The following is a 21,291-nucleotide window of genomic DNA, read 5'->3' as shown; positions in this document are numbered from 1 at the left end:
ATGTTTCAAAATTAAAATTGTGTTTTGCATCGACCTTTTTGAACACGCTCCACGGAATAGCGAAATAGTTAAACTCAGATTTAAAAGACCCTTCTCGGACATACTTTTTTTATGGTTTGGCCATTAACATTGGTTTTCTCAACTTGAAAGTTGAGGCTGTGAAAAATCAATGAGAGACATCAGTGTTTGACAATGGAGGAGGATCAAGTATCTTCTCCCGAGGGGGAGCCGCAGGCGGTCAGCGGTTCGCATCATCGGACAGTTTCTGGCTTGATGTTATTTACCCAGCTCTGGGTCGGACGTGATGGGGATGCTGGTAAGTTTGGAGTTGGGGGAGGGGTGTCACAGGAAAGCAACTTGGGAAAAGTCCTTCAGATGTAAAAACCCAATGGGGCCTTAATTTATTGGAGCTCATTGTGTGTGTTGTGGTTGTGCTTTGAGTTGCCAAGCGCACGTTTAAAGTGCTTTGATTGCCCGCAGGAGCGTCAGGGCAACCTCAGCTGACTTTCTGCCCGCTGTGAATAGAACTCTCAAAGTTGTATGGTTGGATCTGTTTGAGAGGCTGTGAGAAGTTTAGAAATCTCCAGGGAATCGTATCACACGGTATGTAACTGAAGTGTTTATTATTATAACCCGGCGCACGTGCGGCGTCAGATACGCAACGTAACTCAAACAAGACACAGAAGTTTAAATGTGTTTAGCTTGTCGTTTCACTAGCTAGATGTACATTATCCCGCATATTACGACGCTGTTTTTATATAAGTAACTATCTAGAAACGAAATTAGTGGTTCTGGTTACTTGTAAGTTGACCTAAATCGTTCGCAAAAGTGGTATTGCTTGGCAACATTGAAAACTAGCAGGCCACAAAACGAGCATTGCAACAATATTACCATATTAGTGTATATTAAATAAACCACGTGTTTTCTCTGTACTGGTTAGCTAAGAGATTTAACTGTAACATTTCGAGGACTTGTACATATTGGAGATTTTGTTTCACTCTGATGCATTTTTAGTCTTTATTTTACGGGATTAAAACATTTCCTTGGCCACTATAGCATTTAGTTTGGGAAAAGATCTTAATAATATGTATTCTCTCTCAAGGCTGTCTCTGTTGTCTGTTATTTGCACGTCACTGGTCCTATTAGTTTTACAATTTATGAATCAGTTCAGAGTGTTCATGTTTCCATTGAGACCAGCTTAAATAGTGATGGGTCACATGTCCTCAAGGCCTAGTCATGGATTCTCTGGCCTTTTTGGTTTTAATTGGACCTTTAATTGCAACTCTCGTGTAGGAAATTGGATAAAGTGGATATTTACATACATATATTCCCTGACACTTTGCCAGAACCCTAACATGCCTGTTAAGCACCCAGATGAAAGAGATTAAGGTGTGGACACCCATGTCTAGTGAAAATGGCTTTGTATCTTGATGGCTGCAGTTGTTAATTAAACATCTGAAAAGTGTGTGTATTGATTTTGTCCAGGAAAGGGAGATTACCTAATGATAAATAATTGTTTCTATTAAATCTGATGAGATAAACTGTAACACTGACACATTAATGATTAATATATTTTAAGTAGCATGCCTTTCTTCCTCCCTCCCTCCCTCCTGTATATTGTCCTGTGATGTTACTGTAAGATAAGTCTTTTTTTTTTTTCTTAGAATATGTCTCATGTATACTCCTCTTCTTACAAATAGCCCTGCAGTGCTCTCTCCTCATTTGACTTGAACGCTCACATGATAATACTAAAACCACACTGCCTAAGCAACAGGTTGAGACTTTACATCTATGAAGCAGTTATGTGGGAAAAGTTGTAGAAGTAGCACATGAAGGTTTCTCAGCTTGGATTTACCCAACCCCCAACAACAAACTGCAGCTATTGTTTATGATCCTTGCAGCTTTAAACAAATCCTCCATCTTTTGGCTTTAAACAGCTCATTTTAGTGGCCTTCATCTATAGTGGTATAGTTTGGATAATTTATATTCTCTTTGCTTCAGTTATTTTGATTGTTTACAAAGGAGATCTGTGCATTTGCACTGCAGTGTCTCTCTTAGTTTATACTTTTTAAGCAACACAAGTGAATGCCTGACTGTATACAAACTAATTTTTTTTGTTAATGACATTTTCATAACCATGTATAGGAATCATATACAGTAGGCTGGTCATTATTGTATTGTATTGAAGGGTTTAATTTCGCAACAATGATGACTAGATGATGGTATAATTCATTACAAGGCAACTTAATAAATAAATTAGGTTGAAATATTGATATAAATTTAAACTGATGAAACAGACCACTAAGTGCCAAGCCAGAGAGAATTAGCACAGCTGTATTAGAAATGGGGTTCCCATGGAAAATGGTCAAATATACAGTTTATATCAGGGGTGTCAAACTCGGTTCCTGCAGAGTTTAGATTCAACCCTAATTAAATACACCTGATTGAACTAATCAAGTCCTTCAGGCTTATTAGAAAACTACATGGTATGTGTGTTGGAGTAGGGCTCTGGCCCTCCAGGAATTGAATTTGACACCCCTGGTTTAAATACACCAGTGGTTCCAAATCCTGGTCCTGGAGAACCCCAAACACTGCACATTTTAGATGTCTCCCTGTTCAAACACACTCGATTCAACTCATTCAGCTCATTAGTGAAGACTCAAAACCCCTTTCACACTGCACGTTGGACCCGGAACATTGCCGGGTCGCCTTCTGTGTGAACGCAGACACGTCCTGGGATTGATCCCAGGTCGGGGACCTAGTAACATTGCGGGGTTCAGTCCTGGAACGAGCGCTGTGTGAACAAAAGACAGAACTAATGCCATAAAGGGTGTGTCGTAGTGATGACGCACGTTATCGCGTGACTCTGGTGTTTTGAAGGCAGATAAACATTCGCGACGAAACAAATATGTGCAAACTGTAACGAAGCAGAGAATCAGTTAGTTCCTCACTTTCCGTGCTGAAGCTGAGATCGTTCGCCAGCTTCAGTGAAAGTTAACGTACCTAGCGTTTTTGGAGGGCCGCAGCCCTGCAGAGTTTAGATCCAACCCTGCTTCAACACACATACCATGTACAGGGTTTTTCCTGGCTCAAAATGAGGCAGAGGTGGTAAAATCCTGATCATGTGCACACAATGTACCCACCCTTTAACTGGCTGAAACAAACACTTTTTACACGCAACATACTTTAGGTGCTATAATAATTAAATGATTGAAAAAAATTACAATTCTAAAGTTACATTTTAGAAAAACAAACCTGTTGAACATGAAATTAAATGAAATATACCAGCTAAAAGGGGCCCTTTTTTATAGGTGAACACATAACATTAAGTTGTTAAACATTTCATGAAATTGAAAATCTTTATCCACTCCTTATAGTTTCCTGGTCCACATTGCATTGATCCAACATCCATTTATCCACTTAAAGTGTCTTTCTAGAAAACAACCTTAGGTGAATTCTTCTGATACATCATGAAATGCAAGTGCACCAGGGTAACAGGTGCATTAGAGCTAACATTAGCACCAAGCTAAGACTTTTTATAAAACGAATAGTACATTTTTACTCAAACCTCACTTCAATTCAGCATTGTGTTTGTAATAACTTATTTATAGTTTTTATACTAAGCTACCAACTTGGCATTTGTCATGAAAACTTTCTTTATTGTTAAGAAAACAACAAACCATATACTATTGTAATTGTGTGTTTAATATAGGGCCCTATGAAATCTGTTATATTTTTTCCCAAATTTGGTCCAAATTTTTCTAGAATCCTTTTTAATGGTTAAATTACATTTTATTATCAAAAAACATGTCTAATTAATTAAAATCATGGAACTTATACAGTTTATTAAAAAATTACATGTTTAGGACCCTATGAAATCTTTTATTTTCTTCACCATATGTTTTATTGGTACCAAATTCTATGTTGTAGCATGTCTAATTATTTGAATGCATAAAAACAACTTAATTTCTTCATTTATTCTTGAAATAGCCTAATTAAATGTTTTGTTTTTCCTCAGAAATTCTGTGTTGTGTATCTGCTTATCAAATGAAGGCATAAAACATTAATTTAATTTATCTTTAAATTATTAAACTTTAAACTTAATTTTTTGGCAAACAAAGGGGATTCATTATTAAAATTAAAACATGGAAGAATGTGATCATTCCTTAAAAAATAAAGTTTTAATAATTTTAGTAGTATGTACATTCTGCTGAACAAAAGTCATATATTTCGGTTGCAATGTATTGAAGGTAAGCCGGACTTCATGAAGTCATGAAGTTAACTCTCAGAGCCGTTCTGGAGATGTTGTTTGTGTATTTATGTCCTTATTTAGTGAGACAACAGATGCTGAAATATCCACGAGTGTTGCTCGCTCTTCAGTGTGTGTGTGTGTGTGTGTGTGTGTGTGTGTGGTAAACGGAATCGTGCGTCATTCATTCATACAGAGATATGATCGCGTAATATGAGTTAATGCTCATCAGATTGCGTAAATCAGTGGAGAATTAATAGAAATGATGATTCTGTGTACAGAAATATCAAGTAAACTTGTATAAAAATATCTGTATTTTTCCAAATATGAACTAAAAGTTCTAATAGAAGCAATTCAGTGATGCTCGCACGTGATTGCCTGCCTGAGTTTTGTCGACAACCAGAGGCGGCACAAAATTTTGCAGAGGCGGCTGCCTCATAATTCTCTATGCAGGAAAAACCCTGCATGTAGTTTACAAATAAGCCTGAAGGACTTGATTATCTGGATTGGGGCATTTAATCAGGATTGAAGCTAAACTCTGCAGGGCTGTGGCCCCCCAGGAACTGAGTTTGACACCCGTGCTCCAAGACCTCAAATGTGTGTGTCAGATAAGTGTTGGGGGTTCTCCAGGACCAGGATTGGGAACCACTGACATACACCACGATTGACCAATCAGAATTAAGTATTCTAGAGCGCCCTGAAATAAGTATAAGAAATGTGTTGATTGCTTGTAAAATTGGTTAGACATAGTTTCAGTTAAGTTGACCATTAGACGGTCTGGGTCATTTTACTTTCAACTTTTACAAGCCTTTTAGATGTGACTTGCTATTGAATGAAATGTTGTTTTGGTTTTATTATGGCATTAACTAGATTTTTGAAGATCATTTTTGCTTTCTTAAGTGAATGTATTGCTACATTTGAGGCAGTGTTTAAGATTTACTATCTTATGCTAATGTTGATAACAGCATTTGTAGAACTGGCGGCTACAGAGTTGTGAATTAAAGCTCTGAACTACATTCTGAGGTTAACCATTGTGCATGCCAAGCTCATAGATCTCTCTTAATGAGAATACCTCTTTCTGCCTGTCATTGTAGTGTGGTCTGTGTGAGCAAACCCCATTTATATGTGGTTCCACTCATCTAAATTCATTTTCAAAGTCAGTTAACAGCTCGTCACCCTCATTTCAACCGTCTCTTGGATTTGTGTTATGTTGTGGCTGTGAAGGTTTTAAAGAGAAAATAATCTGTGAAATACAGTTTTTGACTTGATTGTTTGACTTAATCTTAATTGTTTGCCTCATCAAATATTTCTTAAATAGGAGCAGCTTTGTTGAAGCTTGAGCTACAGTATTTGCATGTAACGTATAGTAACACACTATAGATTTGAGAAGCTTGTTCCTACCAGATTTAGAGAGAAAAGAGAGAAGAAAGCCAGATGCACTATGCATAAGGTAGCAGTGTTCAGTAATGATATGTTTGCTTCACCACTGGACATTAGACAATGTGTGGGAGAGTGGCTGGCCATAGCTGCAGTACTTAAGCACCTTGACAGTAACTGCTTTTGATTTTGGATGAGCTATTGCTCCCCGCCTCTGATTCCCAGTAAATTTAACATATTCTCCACCCAGCACACAACAGGCATTTCTCTCTCTTTTTGCATCCCGTCCTTCCCTTCCTCCTTCTTTATGCTTCCATCAGCGCCTCTATGGATATCCTGAGGAAGCCACCCTAATGAGGGTGCGTCAAGACCCCCTGACCAATTTCTGTTTCACATCCTCTCTAACTCAAATACAGCTCATGTCCACTTCTCCCCTCCAGGGCGGTGCCACACTTCTCACAACACCTACGTCAAGTGACTTCCCCTTCCCCACGTTACTTTGAAGAGTGTGAATCATTTCCATTCGTTTGGTCACCTTAAGTCTTTAGTTCAAGACCATTAACACATTGTGGTCTTTTTGATACAGACAGGCCTCATGCTTTCTGAGTGTTTGTTTTATTCTGTGCTTAGTAATAGTGTCAGGACACTTTTTAGGCACTGTGGGCATTAGCATTTAGGATGAGAAGTGCTAGGAGACAAAAGCAGACTTGTGATGTTCTCTGTTTCTGAAGGAGGACACATTAAAGTTGTTTTGTGGTTTGCTGTGTTATTCATTATTCCAGGATCAGCAACTATAAAGGCGTATTATACAGTCTCCATTTACACAGAATAACAACTGGACAACCCAAAAACAAAAGAAAAATGCTGTTCAGCCTTAATTACCTTTTCTTCTTTCTTTCTTTCTTTCTTTCTGCCTCCGTTGCTTTCTTTCTTTCTTTTTTCTTTCTTTTTTCTTTCTTTCTTTCTTTCTTTCTTTCTTAGATGTTGTTTTGCATAGTAAATAATTTTTGTGACAAAACCTAGGCTATAGACTGCAAATGTAACATTTGTTGTTTTTTTCATTTAGCTGATGCATTTATTAAAAGAAACTTGAGGAATATTACAATTGAATAGTTTAAAATAAATCTATGAAAAAATAGATGATTAAATAGATTTTATATAGCGTTCTCTTTTTTTTTTTTTTTTTCATGTGGTGACATTGGATGCCCTATCTTCCCCAATGTTTGCAAGAACACTAAAGGGTTTGACTGACAAAAAAGTTTGTGAATCCCTACCCTATGTATATGTTTTACTAAAACTCAAACTACTGTTGTACTGTTGTTTTTTTAATCCTCAGTTTAGCATGCTTTAAACCCCATGTGCACTGCATGCTTCTCATGAATTCCTGGAATTGGTCGACACATTTGTCACAGTGCACAGAAGCATTGGATTCAAGACTGTGTCCAAAACTCTAATGGCTCTGTAGTCTTCACGCTGCATTCAGAATGAAATGTGTTTCCTTTGATTTCAGTGTTGTGAAAAGAACAGCTCTTATCAGATCTGCTCGCTCATTTCACAATGGATTCTCTATATGAATGCATTTGAGATTTGGTTTAGGCCTTTGAAGAAATGAAAGGTTTTGCCTAAAAAAAACTGTTTCCTTTCTCGGTAAAAGAGCCAGCAGGGGAAATATCCTAATCTTGCATTGTTTTTGCGAAGCTCAGCCGTAAGTCATAGGAAGAATCTACAAATGGCTTGAAGTCAATGATTTCTTTCTGATTTGTGAAGTGTAATCAAATACACCTTAACCCTCTAAGGACTTTTGTGTCCCATAATGCTGTTTTGGAGCAGGTGGGCTGAGCAACTGAAAGGAATGTAGAGTAATCTATTAGCTTGAGTTCGAGAGAAATGCATCTCACCCTTAGATTTTCTTTCTCAGTATTTTACTCACTCTTTTCTTTCCTTGATTTTCTTTCTCTACCTCATACCAGGCATAACATTACATTTGTTACGATGGCCACATCAAAGATTTGTGGCTTTACAGAACGGCAGTTTCATCTGAGGGAAGTGTGAATTTGCAGTTGGCTTCTGTGAACAGCTTCTCATATTTAGTGCATTTTATTGTAAAAAGTTGAGGTTCGATTGCATAATGTGGAATCTTTCTCTCTTCCAGTCATTGTGACCTGTTCCTCTCGTTTCTGCCCCTGTCCTGGAAACAGACGTTCTCGAGAAAGAATGTTGTTGCATGTCATTACACAACATGTTGAGTTTTGGTTTATGTTGTGGGTGGCTCAGGACCTCGAGTAGTGTTGAAGTTAGCAGATTCTAGAGAACTGAACTGTAATTAGGTGTTGAATACTTTTGAGGAGTCAACAGTGAGTGTAAAAGACTCAGGAGCTACAGAACTTAAGTGTAAACTCCTGTTCAGTTACTGATATCTCACTTCCTTTTATCAACCAGAGTCAAGCCAAAAGAGCAAACAATTTAGGAATTATTGTAATACTATCAGTCTATGAGTGTTGTTCCAGCTGGAAATTATAAACACAAGAGCTGGCTGACTACACCTGCTGACAGCTTTAGTCTGTGCTGACGTAGCTTAAAAGTTGTCTTTTTTTCTTTTTTTCTGTTGTAGCTTTCAAATCTCATTTGTTTTTGCGTACAGTTCAGACTTTATTTTTGGGTGAACTATTCCTTTTTCTTTTTCCCATCAAGTGAATAAATGTCACGTTCCTCTTGTCAAACAAGTACCAGTCCCAAAACGTGGTTTTGTGGCTAACCATCTTTAAAAGAGGAAGTTCAGATAGATCCACATTACTGGTTGAGGTAGGATAGTGAAACAGCAACAGTCTGTGTTGGTTTAAGGTTAGTATTTACTGATGGTATGAAGAGGTCTGCATTAATTTGTGTTTGGAAATGGTTTACTCTGGAGCTCTAGATACAGACAGAGATATAGCTTTGGGAGTTTTTAAATGGTTTGGCTTTTTGGGCTGGACAGCAGAGTTTGGGGTGGTGCTGTTTGTGTGCTCAAACAGTGATTCATGTTGCGAAACAAGATGCATTCCCTCTATTCCTTTTAAGAGCTCTCAGCTCATGTGGTGATTCATTCAAGTAAGAGGCAAACATCTTCTGTCCCCTTCATCCTCTTACAGATACAGACAGATGAAGCATGAGCTTTGAATTAGTCCATCAGTTAAATGCCCAGCTGGAAGCAGCAGACCCACACTCACTCACTTTTAAAGTAGAGGATTGCAGCATTACCTCACCGGAGGCCAGGAATGTGTGGAATGATAATAAGAATATGGGAGGCATGTGCTATACAGATGGAGCTGAACTAATTCAGATCAAAGGCCACTGCTGCTCAGTTTACGCCTGAAGATAGATGATAGATTGATGGCCTGTTCCTCGTGTATATTAATACATGTATTATATATTATATATAATATATATATATATATATATATAATATATATATATATATATATATATATATATATATATATATATATATATATATCTATATCTATAATATATATATCTATCTTCAGCCCTGCTCCTGGGGACCCATTGTCCCACAAAGTCTAGCGACAAGCCTAATCAAACACATCAGAAACCGATTTAATCAAGGTCTTCAGGATGGCTTGAAAAATTACAGAGTGGGTGACCTGAAGTAGGATGGAAATTAAGTTTTGCCAGTGGATCCCCAGGAGCAAGGTTGAAGATATTAAATGTATACATTGAAATATTCTTGTTATGTATCAATGTATATATTTAGGCTATATATATATATATATATATATAGAAAACTAAGGGGAGAAAAAAAGAGAGAGAGAAAAAAATTAAATATATTATATAAAAAATATACTAAGCAACTAAGGAAAAAAAAATTATATATATATATATATATATATATATATATATAATATATATATATATATTATATATATATATATAATTTTTTTTCCTTAGTTGCTGTTACTAAGGTTTGTTACTACTGTTACTACTATTGAAGGTTTGAGTTAGTTAAAATGTATTTTTATATTCCTATAAATAAGAAAGTGGTTTCCTCCATGCATCCCCTTTTTTTTCTTGATTTCTTTTTCTTGAGCCTTTACTTTTCTATATAATAAAATTATCTAAAGTTATGAGACCAGTTTAAGACTGGAAAAAGTTTTTGGATGAAGGTTTTGGCCCTTCAACCCATCACTCAGAGCTAAGCACAGCCTCTGGTCTGTCATTACCATCCCAACCAACACTATGTACTTGAAAAGCTTGGCTAGTGGCAAAAGAAAAAAGCCTGTGGACTAGTTGCTGTTGTAAAGTTTTTATTTAGTCTTAGTTCAGCTGTTTTATCTCTCTTTATCAAGTATCCTAAAGGAAGGAGGATGTTTTTTTTTTTTTTTTTTTTTTTATGCATCTAACAACAAATATCACATATTCACATCATGTTTTGTCTAAAAGCTGGAGTTGCTCTGCAGGCCAGCAGATCGGAATGCAAAAGCTGGAATTTCTCACAGACAGCAGCGCTTCCATTGGGAGTCTCAGTATTCTGAAATCATCTGTTTGGAGTGTTTGTTGGAATGGATTGATTAAGGGGCATTTTGTGGCGAACGAGAATACCTTTTACATTTAACCCTGTGAATATTATTTATAAGACATTATTTATAACTCAAACTACACTGTAAAAATGAGTTTTTCAAAGATCTCAACAGCATTATCATGAGTTTGTATGTCCTTAGACTAAAGTGATTTTTATTGTAGTTTACAAGCGCAGCCAATTTCTGTAATACGCACCAGTTTTACCAGTGTTACCATTGTGTTTAAGGCCCTGGTCTTCCTACCTCTGGCCCGTACACACAATGAACAGGATATATGTGTTTGTCAGCATGGTCCTGAGCAGGAAGAAGGCCTTTGTGTTTGACTTTTCATTCAACAGGACTTTAAAGCGCATGTAGTACAGCAATAGGAGAGATCTAGCCTAGCCTAGAACTTAGATACAACAAACATGCTCTTAACTATAACAAACTCTTCCATCTAGGAAAAGAAACTATGCCACCTACAGCTGCTGGGTTATTATTAGGTTTCTAAAGAAGTTGAAAGAAGCTAATCTCTAGTTTTGAGTAAAAGACATTGATATTGTATGTTCTTTTTTCAGCAGTCTGGAGGTCATTTGCTCTATGTGCATGTCACGAGCTTGTAGAAAAATAGGATACACCCCACACTCACTCACGCTGAAGTCAGGGGCCAAGCAGCACCACAGTTGAATATGTGCACTTACAACACGACAGCTGCAAAGGTCAGAGAAGGTCATAAGGGCTGGGCAGTAAGAGAGGCCTTTTGCGCTTGTGTGCGTTGAGTTTATGAATATGTGTTGCACAAAAAAATGCCACCCAGCCAGACGTAAAAACTTGTATTCACTTGTCTTGTAAAAATGTTCTCTGGCCCCACCACAAAAAAAAAAAAAAAAACTTTGTTAACTTGGTTGTAAAAATATTTTATATGATTTTGATTATAAATTAAAACTTTTTTTTCTGGAAAATCATGCCACTCATTGGTCCATCCTTGGCCCATAATACGTGATGAAAAAAAAAAACATCTCAACAAACTGACAACTTCTCTGTAAAACCAGTAGCATGGAAATTATAACCCCAAAAATTCACAAAAAGCCCAGCAAAATCCTGTGGTCTCAGCCCAGAGTATCGTGTTGAGTGATAATAATGGAATGTGAGGGTTAGATGTTTAGTTCAGCTTGTGTGTGACTGTTTGCTTCGTCGGAGCAGATGTGTGCAATGTGTTCCGAGTGTTGTTAAGTCCTTTTAGGCTGGCGCCGTTCTTTCTTGCGATCCTAAATTAAAATCGTGTGTGCCAGTGACAAGTTTTTAATGAAGCTCTCCTACAGCTCCGCTCGTGTTTGTTTTTGTGTTTCTGAGACTGTGAAGGGAGGGAGGCTTATTAATGAGAGATAGATGAAATTTAATTGTAAAGTATCAGATTAAAATTCTGTGTCTTTTTAAATGAAAGCCATCAAAGCTATTCTCATTCATATCTCTGTTTGTGTAGGATGGCTCTCTGGATAATATAGATGACCTTGCCAAGAGTATTCAGAGTACTACAACACATACTTCAGCGACGTCAGCGATCGGATGGAAGAACTACGTAAGCGGCAAGTGTCTCAAGAGCTAGACATGGTAAGTTTCAGCCTCAAACATTTATAGCACATACAGCCTGAATTGTACTCATGCATTTCTACAGCTGTGGATGTGTTTGTTTTCTAGAATGACCAACAATTTAATTAAATCACCTTGTCACCAGATAATTCTTAAGAATTGTTTATACATACTTTCACCATGGATGTAATTCATCTTGGCATGTTTACTGCGTTGGCATTTAAACCAGATGAGTTTATCTGGCAGTCATTAGCACTGTGAAACACGTTTTTGGGTCAGGTGGAATTTGCAAGTTTTTTTCTTATTTAAAAAGTTTTAGCCCTTTAGTCACATGGTCAGCCACTGCAACATAAGCTAAAAAAATGCTGAGTATGCCCTTAACCTCAAACATTTTCTGTTTTGCTTTTCTGAAAAGCATTTAGTTTCAATTCTTAAAAAAGATCTCATTTATAGTTTTTGATTATGGGGTAAAACAAACTTCACTCTCTGACCTACATACTGTTTTATACCCTTGGGTTTGGCCTTAATAAATAAGGAAAATTGAATGCTAAAGCTATTAACACTGTATGGCCTACTTGTTATTGAAGTAACAGTTGTTTTAGTCATAAACCAGTGCAATAGTTTCCCTTCCATCTATGTTGCCAGGGACAGTGACCACAAGCACAGCTAATCACACAAAATGCACTTATTTCTTTCATCACTTGGTGCTACAGAATGGCCATTGTAAACCTATGAGCTAATAGAGGGAAACGCTTGTCTTAAACCATTACAAAATGAAGACAAATGCTTTCACCCCCTGCCCTCTCTCTATACGTGTTTGGATTGTCTGCGGTTCTGTCAGTGCTCTGCGTTTCTCGTCTGCATCTCAAAGCGTCTATGTTCTCAGGGATGTAGGGTAGTGGGCCACCCAATGTTTGCTAAAGAAACCCACCAGACACATTATAACATGCAGCTGGGGTTGGCACGGTCCAGTGATTGGGATTTTGAGAGAAAAAAGAAAACATTCTGAAAGTCATGCTCAGCTGTGGTGCTGGCCTCAGACAGCGAACCAGTCATTCCTCAAAGTTTTGGAGAACATTAGGTACGCTATTTTGTGTTGAATTGTTTCAATGGATTTTCTCTTGGAATTCTGGAATAAACTACAGAATTCCACTGTGCACCACTGTCTAGATATCACTACATCACTGCTACTGCAAAGAACTAGCATTGCCTTTACTGTACAACATCCCACGTTTTTTTTTTTTTTTTATGCTACTCCGTCCCATGTCATTCCAAACTCATATGAAACTTACATTTTTTTTAAACAAAAGATGACAAATGACAGAATTATCATTTTTTAGATGAACTGTTCCTTTATTTGTTCTTTTCTGTTTTATCCATCTCATCAAATCCAGTATCCAACCCCACACCCTGCTCTGTGTAAACCGTACTAAAGCTAAAGCTGGTTAATACAGGGCTGAGCACAGCACAAAACCTGGCTGTACCGTCCCACCTAAATCTGCACTGTGACTCAGCTGTGTTTTGTTTAGTAATCCCGATTCATGCCTCTTCAACACTAGGATTCTTTTAGAGTGCGCTTTATGAATATTGAACATTTTTTAAGTTATATCTTTACTTTAATGCCATATCTCTGCCCCTTTAATTAGCACAAACTTAAGATAGCTACCAACAAAGGTAAGATAAAGCCCATGCAGTAAGAGTTGAGTGCAAAAATAGGTGTCTCCTTTCAGAAAAAGTCAGTGTGATGCATCAAAGGACTTTGTGACAAATCCTGAGAAGAGGATAATGACTGTCAAAGGAGGGTATGGTCTGAGGCTAATGGGGCAGGAGGAAGTGTCAAGTGGGCCAAGTAGGTCATCTCTTTATGTATTTAGTGTTGCTGGTCTTGTGCCATTCTCGGGAGTATTATGGAAAGGAAATGGGGACATTGGAGAACCTGCTGGATCGGGGAGGATTCGGTTAATGGGAGGAGGAATGATATGGATAACTGTGGGAATTTTTTAGGAGGTGTTTTGCATTCCATGTGCAAAAAGTGAGGGAAGAACATGCTTGTTTTTTGGGGCTCTGCAGGTCTACACAAGTTGAACTGGTTCATTTAGTTACACAGATGGTTTTTGAAAACTTGTCATTCTTCTGTCACAACTATATGCTGTTTTTATTTGTTTGTTTATTATTTGTTTCATTTTCACAACACACAAGATTTTTTTTCATATTTACACAGCCCTTTCTATACACTGTCTGGGCTAAATCCATTGGGAAAGAATAGAAATTATGAAACTGAAATGGGATACTTCGTTGTCCAAGCTGAGTGGCTGGTGTCCAGTCTGAGGGCAGTAACAGGTGATTATCCTCTTCCGGATTGGTGGTTTAAAAGGCCACGTTAATGGCTTGATATTTCAGCTTCGCCTTGAGAGACATGACGTTTTGCATGACCTTTGAATTTTTTTGGCACTTGGAAAAGTCAAAATTCTAGTACTCCCTATCATTGTCTTTCAGTCTTCTCATTATTCTTTCTGATCCTTTTCGTCCTCCTCATATCCTCTCACTAATTTCCATAAACACTGTCACCCGGCTGACCCGGCTCTCTCCCAAAGGCACTTAAACCCTGTTTTTAGAGGCCAAGCTGGCAATGGGGCCTTGGCTTTCTCCCCTCAACCCAAAAGAGGAGAAAGGTCACCGGTTTAACCAGAGGCAACACTGAAGGCTATTGTGAGTGAGGCACGAATGTTTGGGTGTCTATTCATACTTGGACAGAATGAATCTCTGAGCACATGCAGGAATCCACAGTGAAGGACTTGTATCCTGAACAGCATCAAATGAGGCCCCATGGTTTTCCCCTTCACTGCCAGCTGACATCTTCCTTTCTAACAGAGGTGACGTCTGTGTGCTATTTGAAGCGGTCTGTTACTTTCTCTTCTCTATTTCTATTCTCTGGTTTAGTCTGAGGCACTCTCAAATGCCCTAGACATTCCCGAGTCCGATTTGAGGTTTGATTTCTGTTTCATTTCCTCAGATATCTCCACAGAGCTGACAGAGCTGGTTCGGGCTTCCACATTTGCTCAGCACTCTTCCTCTCTATCTTGCTTTGCTTTTATAAGAGCTACCCTGATGACAAAGAGTTAGGAAAACATCCCTCTACTCAGTGTGTTGAATAGATAAACCCCCACATTTTACATAGAACAAGCTAGCCATGTTGCTATTTTTGTAATTTGTCTTCATAGCTGTTCATACAGAGACACTCTCCTTTATTTCCATTTGCCAGACAGAGAGTCTCTATCAACCACACAATGCCGCTGTGGAAAGCTGTTTGTGTTATTGGGTTTTAGCTTGAGTATCAGTTTTGAAGGTGGAATAATAACAGACAGAAAACATCAGGCTGAATGGCTTCTCTTCTTTTTTTAAAATTATTTATAACAAGTATTTATTAATTTATATATGACTGTATTGCATATTTACTAACATATATTGTTTATATAATAGCAATTTCTTAAGTCAAAATGCATGTGGCTGATCTAGTGGGAGTTACTCCACAACACTTGGTTGCGATGGTTTGGGGAGTTCTACTTTAACATGTTTAATTCTGTAATTGCTCTTTAGAGTAATTTTAGGCATACCCTTTGCTTTAATGATTTTTAGCTCTTCTGTCTTTCTCTTTCTCAGGCTCAGGCTTTGTTGTGGTGGTTTACTCAAAGGCATGTTGTGGCATTTTGGTTTAATATTCCTGTTGGTGTGAAAGTAGGTTATGTTATGGAAGTGAACCTTTGTTTGAGGGGAACCCACATACACGCACACTAATTGGCAGCTGACACACAAAGATAATTTAGGTGTTGCCCACAGGTCTTTCATGACACTGACATAAAAAATACTTAACTGTTTTAAAAATGTTTACTCCAGCATGAGAAACAGTGTTTTTCCCTCTCTCTGACTGATGTTTTCAGGTAGAAACCACACAGCTGGAATACTGGAATAGTGAACTCACAAAGCGTCACACACTGCGAGTGTGTATATGTGTGTGTGTGTTTGTTTGTGTTAGAGCAGTAGGAATGGTTAGTCTGGTTCTACAAGGACACTTTCTCTAGCTGTTTCTCAACCAAGCGTCTCTCCTGATTGGGTAGTAGGAGCCAAGACTCTCCCCATGAGCCGACCGCATCCACCCATACAGGCGTTTTTGCTGCCAGCCTGACTGTGTGTGTCCTGCCCTGCACACTGGGACTTTGTATGAATTTGTGTAAAACACCTCATTAGCCTCCTTCAGTTTGTTTATTAGCCCAATGCTGCTGCACCAGCCATCACGCCACATCTCTGCCTGTCTCTATATCTCTTTTTCTGACAAAATTGCTATTCCAAAATGTTGCAGTGATCTATCTGACTGCATAAGTCAACTACCTTTTAAGGCTGCATGCTAGCCGTTGTGGAAGTGACTGGTTTGAAAGGCTCTGCTGTTGTAGCTGCTTTATTTTGCTGTTAGATGCTTAGCTGTTTCCAGTAGAGTTTGACATTAGCATGGTGCTAAGCTAAATAACCATACTCCAAGCACAAAAAGTGGAGCATGCAAGATTTTGGATTTGGAACAAATGGAAAATTTCCATGAGACATTGAAGAATTTTGCCTCATTTTACTTGTCAAGGGCGTAAGTTATAACAGCTACACGATTAATCAAAATAAATCAAAATAAATCAAAATAACGATTTGGCTCATTGCAATTATCAATTTGCAAAGGCTGTCATTCAAAAAAAAAAAAAAAAAAAATTCCACACTACAGCTTTGTAAAGACACTATTCTTGATTTTGTGTTTTCAGTGTTGCGGTGTCAGAGCAAAAGATGTTCCACATGAACCCAAAATAAACCACAAAATAAAAGCTTGATAGTTAATATTTTATTGTTATTTTGTGAAATACTATTTTAAATTTTACAGTGAAATATTACAGTAATAATAGTTATTTTTATTTCGTAGTAGTAGTAATAATGCAATGAAATATGTAAAAAAAAAATATATATAAATATAAGTTATAAATTATTAATTTAGTTTAATTGTAATTTATAATTTCTTTCTTTTTTTTTTTTTATTATAATTATAGTAGTAATTTTTTTTATAGTATATTGGTAAATGGTAAATATAATGGCATACTGTGCAGTCCTACAAACAACCATAAAAAAAATTTCCCTCATCAAAATGAGAGAAAAGGGTTTATTGGAAAAATCTCAAATTTTTTCCCAAAAACTTGCAGCCTGCTGTTTATATTGAAGATGTTAATGATAAATACTAATAATAAATACATTATTGCCCACTTCTGATGGACTTGGACTGATGGTATTGTTTTAAAGTCTCTTTCTTTTAATAGGAATCACAATCTCCCTTCTAAATCCCTCCATTGTTGCTTAACATCTGTAAAGGGCTTGAATATGTTCTGTCAAATTAATTTTTAGTTCAGGGAGTGGCTGCATTATCATGCTTCAACATCTCGTAACTATGTATTTTTCTTTTCTTTTTTTTTTGGGTGAGTGTGCACTCGGTTGATCTGTATATATGGGTGTAGGTGTGTACAGTAGTGACAGTGTGCTGGCTATTAAGCCACATCCATCCTCAGCATGCATAGGGCCAAATCCAGTCATGCACATACAGTCACAGACACACCGTCGCTCATCAACCACACAAGCTGCTGGACTTCACAATGAACTTTATATAGCCAGTCATTAAGTGGTTGTCTTTAGCTCTACACTTAAACATGTCCCATATAGCGGTATAAATATTGACACAAATTAAAACTAAACTATGTCAAGAGGTGCAGTGTCTGTTTAATGTAGATCTGTACTATTACACGGGTTGTTGTGAAGGCGTGGTGTGTGTGTGTCTGTGTGAGTGAGTACACACAGACACAGAACATCTCTTTGTGTGGATATGTGTTTTGGATGACACTGCCAGCAGTAGTGTGTACAGATGATTCCGTGTGTGCCAATGGGAGCATGTGCCCAGCGGGTATGGGGCAGTTGATGCCCTGCTGCTGATGATACAGAACACAGACCTGTGTGTGTGTGTGTGTGTTTACTTTGGCCAGTGTGTGTTCTTATGGGAATAACTTCAACTGTGGGCACACTGTGTGTGTGTGTGTGTGTGTGTGTGTGTGTGTGTGTGTGTGTGTGTGTGTGTGAGAGAGAGAGTGAGTGAATTCTTCTTTCTGTCCTGGATGGCTCCACTTTTACAGCACAACGTCTGATTTACTACTTAGAAGCTTCCGGACTTTACCAACACACCATTGAGTGCTAAAGCAGACGGATGGAGTGGCATAGAGACAAAACACACACCAACAGCCATCCTGACCTAAAAACAGTGCTTCTCTCTGATGAAAATGCTTTGCTTGCAGGAAAAAGAGGCTTGAAGATTACTACTGTGATAACTGAGGGTCTGGACACAAATTTTCCACTGTGCTGTCCACCACTTGTGTTAGAGGGCTTTTTGTCATCCAAACATATATATCTCTATCAACGTTCTGTCATAATGATATTTAATAACTATATTCAGCAGCCTTTGCTGATTCTCCTTTTAAACTACATTATCAGATTTTTTTATTTTAGTTTATTTATAAGGCAAGATAAGTTTTTACTAAACTAAGAATCTCCAAATCGCACAACAGAGTGCATTTTATAGAAGCCCTGAAGCTATTAGTTTTTTTTGTTGTTGTTTAGAAAAACTGCTGATGCACACTTTCACACCAACACAGATATGTGGAGGTCATTGCACGAGCAGAAGTCGGGGTTTTGAGAAGTGAGTAGTGAGAATTTGCAAGTAGTGATACAGAGTGTGAACTGGGAACAAAATAGATGTTTGCATCAGTCTCCACTGAGGGTTTCAGAAAGGCTGAAAAAACATGCAATTCTACAGGGTTGCTAATAAAAAAAAATGGTTGAACCAACTCAACCCTGACTGCTTGACTAGGCCATTGTGGCCGGACACCTACCAGACCTGTCGCTTCAACACCATGGCCAGTTAAAAAGCAAACAAACAGGCAATATTCCTACACAATGAGGTTACTTGTGAAGAGCAAGTTCTTCTTGATTTACTTGTTACCCCTCTAAAAATATTTGAATTTGAACTTAAGACGGTTGACAACATTTTTTTCCATCCAAGATGCAATGCATGTCTGATTACATATAAGAACTATTTAAATGTTGTTTTGTAATCTTTTGGTTTTAGTTTATTTTGTCATGTGTAACTGATAAATAAATCAGAATGTATAATACATTAAAATACATGTCACACAGTTTTGCCCTTTTGTATTCCAAGTAAAATGTATTAAATATTAAAATTATATAAAATATTTAATTTGCTTTGGCATAAGAAAAACTACATTTAAACTTAGACTAAAATTAATTGTGCCCAAAAGATATCTCTCAGATTTCAGTGAATATGTCTTAGTAGCTTTCCAAAATATATCTGCCCTGAGATTATTTTGGTGTTATATTTTGACTGTTGCTTGTATGGTAAGGTGCTGATTGACAGTGTTGGTTTTTATCAGGGTTCATATGTGCTGTATTTCCAGTAGGTTTAGCTCATTCCACATGTGATGAATTTTGATTTTTTTTTTAAATTATTTTTTTTGTCTTGTGCAGCTGCACAGGGCCAGCGGGTTCAGTGTGCCTCAGGTGATTTGTGCATAGGGGTCAGAGGGTGTGGCTTTCTTGATCACAAGACAAGCTCTTGGCATATGGGTGTGCGGCACTGTGTGTTTGTGTGTCCTTGTTCCTAACCCACCCTTTTTATGTGTGTTTTTCAGGAAAAAGCAGACACCAGCTTCAACTCTTCACAGCTACGCTCAGACATCCAGGTCAGTCGACCCACAATGCTGTGCATATCTGTTTTCAGACATTCGCACAGCTGCACTCATCACCATAACTCACTGTTACAACACAACACGCTATCATTCACAATGCCTCAGTGATAAATCAGCAGACGTCATGCTCAGATTACACTGATTTGTGTGTCATCATCAGTGATTAAAATCAGTGTGTTTGTAATTGCAGTAATTAACTGCAGTGTTGTCTGTGTCCACAGGAATCGTTCGGCATCAGCAGTGAGGTGTCCACTCCAGAGACTGAGAGAAAGTAAGAAAATCTCATTGAATTTAGTAATGTTTATTAACTGGTTGTGTCTTACTTATACAAAGGTAAACAAAACTAATGAACTAGATCTAGGATCGTTTTTAAAATCTAAACCATCAGCTTAATGGTTTACCCAAACCTAAAGGACAGTTTGCAGGCTGTCTGAATTGAATGTGACTGCTGACCTCTCAGATATATGATCACACACATAAGATCTGCTATCCATCCACCATCTACCCCTGAGTGTAAGTGTGTGTGTATGCATGGGTGTGAATTCCTCCATTTTACTTCTTCACATCTTGGTGCTTCCAGGCTTCCTTCCTTCCGTCCATTGTTCTTAGATGTTTAAGATTAAACTCGCTGATTAGAGAGATGAAGAAAAAATTCAGACCTAAGTGAGACTCAGTGAGTTTATAGTACACAAGGGTGTTAGTCAAGCTGACGAAATGAACTTTCTTTAGCATTATTGCTTAAATCTAACACAATGACATAATCTGTGCCGACAATTGTGTAATTGACAAAGGTCAGTTTGCTTAATTTAAAATGTATTAGTCATGTCGTGAATTTCAGAATACTAGAGTTTTTGTGAAGATGACGAATTTAAATGAATGATGTCAGTGTACAAACAGCACTGTGTCTCCATGCATCTTGTCCGTGTTGATGGTTTTTTCCTGTGGGGATGAACAGTCCACGTGCCGTGGGAAAGATTAAGTTTTACCTCTGTCATCCACACTCTCTGGAGAGTAGTAGTATGTTTGGATAAATGTAAGACATATGGAGCTGACACATCTTTCATCATTTATGTGTCTCTGCGGTCCTATGCACATGTGGCTAGATTTGACTGGTACTCTGCTTTGTGATGCCTGTGAAACTAGCTTTGATTGACAAAAGCTAGCTTAAATTTTTCACTCAATATTTATATTTAGATACAATAGTTGAATTAACTCTTTAACCTGTTTGTTTGAATGGATTGATATTGGATTGATATAATTTGTTAGTTCAACAAAAAAATTAAAATGGTCATTTTCTCACCCCTATGTTGTTCCAAAACTTTTTTACGGAACACAAAAAAATCTATATTTTGAAGAACATTGGAAACCAAATAACATTTTAGCCCATTGACTTCTTCAAAAACAAACATTTTGTCAAAATATTTTTATTTAGTCCGCTTAAATCCACTCCTGCAAGCTCATGTTCACCTGCCTTCACTTTCGAGTACATTGCCCACATCTCAAAATGCAATCAACAACCGATACATAGAATCAAGATCTGTTGGTACTTCCGTTTCATTGTGACTTTAAGTTTTATGTGCGAGCAGATTTTATTCTTTCCCCCTTGATATCTAAACAGAAGCAATATTTTAGATGTTTGCCATATTGCAGTTCAAGTCGTAATCATAATATTTTTCATAATCGCAATATGATT

The 21,291-nt window shown here is 37.6% G+C and overlaps 1 protein-coding gene across 1 annotated transcript in view; it reads left to right on the top strand.

Moving 5' to 3' along the window:
* Nucleotides 1–21,291, top strand: part of LOC109112634 (SAM and SH3 domain-containing protein 1-like) — a 219,606-nt gene that overhangs the window by 171,841 nt on the left and 26,474 nt on the right. Inside the window, 4 exon segments of the mRNA XM_042746617.1 lie at nucleotides 11,663–11,690; nucleotides 11,693–11,790; nucleotides 19,542–19,592; nucleotides 19,820–19,869. Of these exon segments, the coding sequence (XP_042602551.1) occupies nucleotides 11,663–11,690; nucleotides 11,693–11,790; nucleotides 19,542–19,592; nucleotides 19,820–19,869 (227 nt within the window).

The sequence above is a fragment of the Cyprinus carpio genome, chromosome B20 (assembly GCF_018340385.1).
Source record: "Cyprinus carpio isolate SPL01 chromosome B20, ASM1834038v1, whole genome shotgun sequence".
NCBI classification, from domain to species: domain Eukaryota; kingdom Metazoa; phylum Chordata; class Actinopteri; order Cypriniformes; family Cyprinidae; genus Cyprinus; species Cyprinus carpio.
This window is presented reverse-complemented; position numbering and strand designations above follow the sequence as displayed.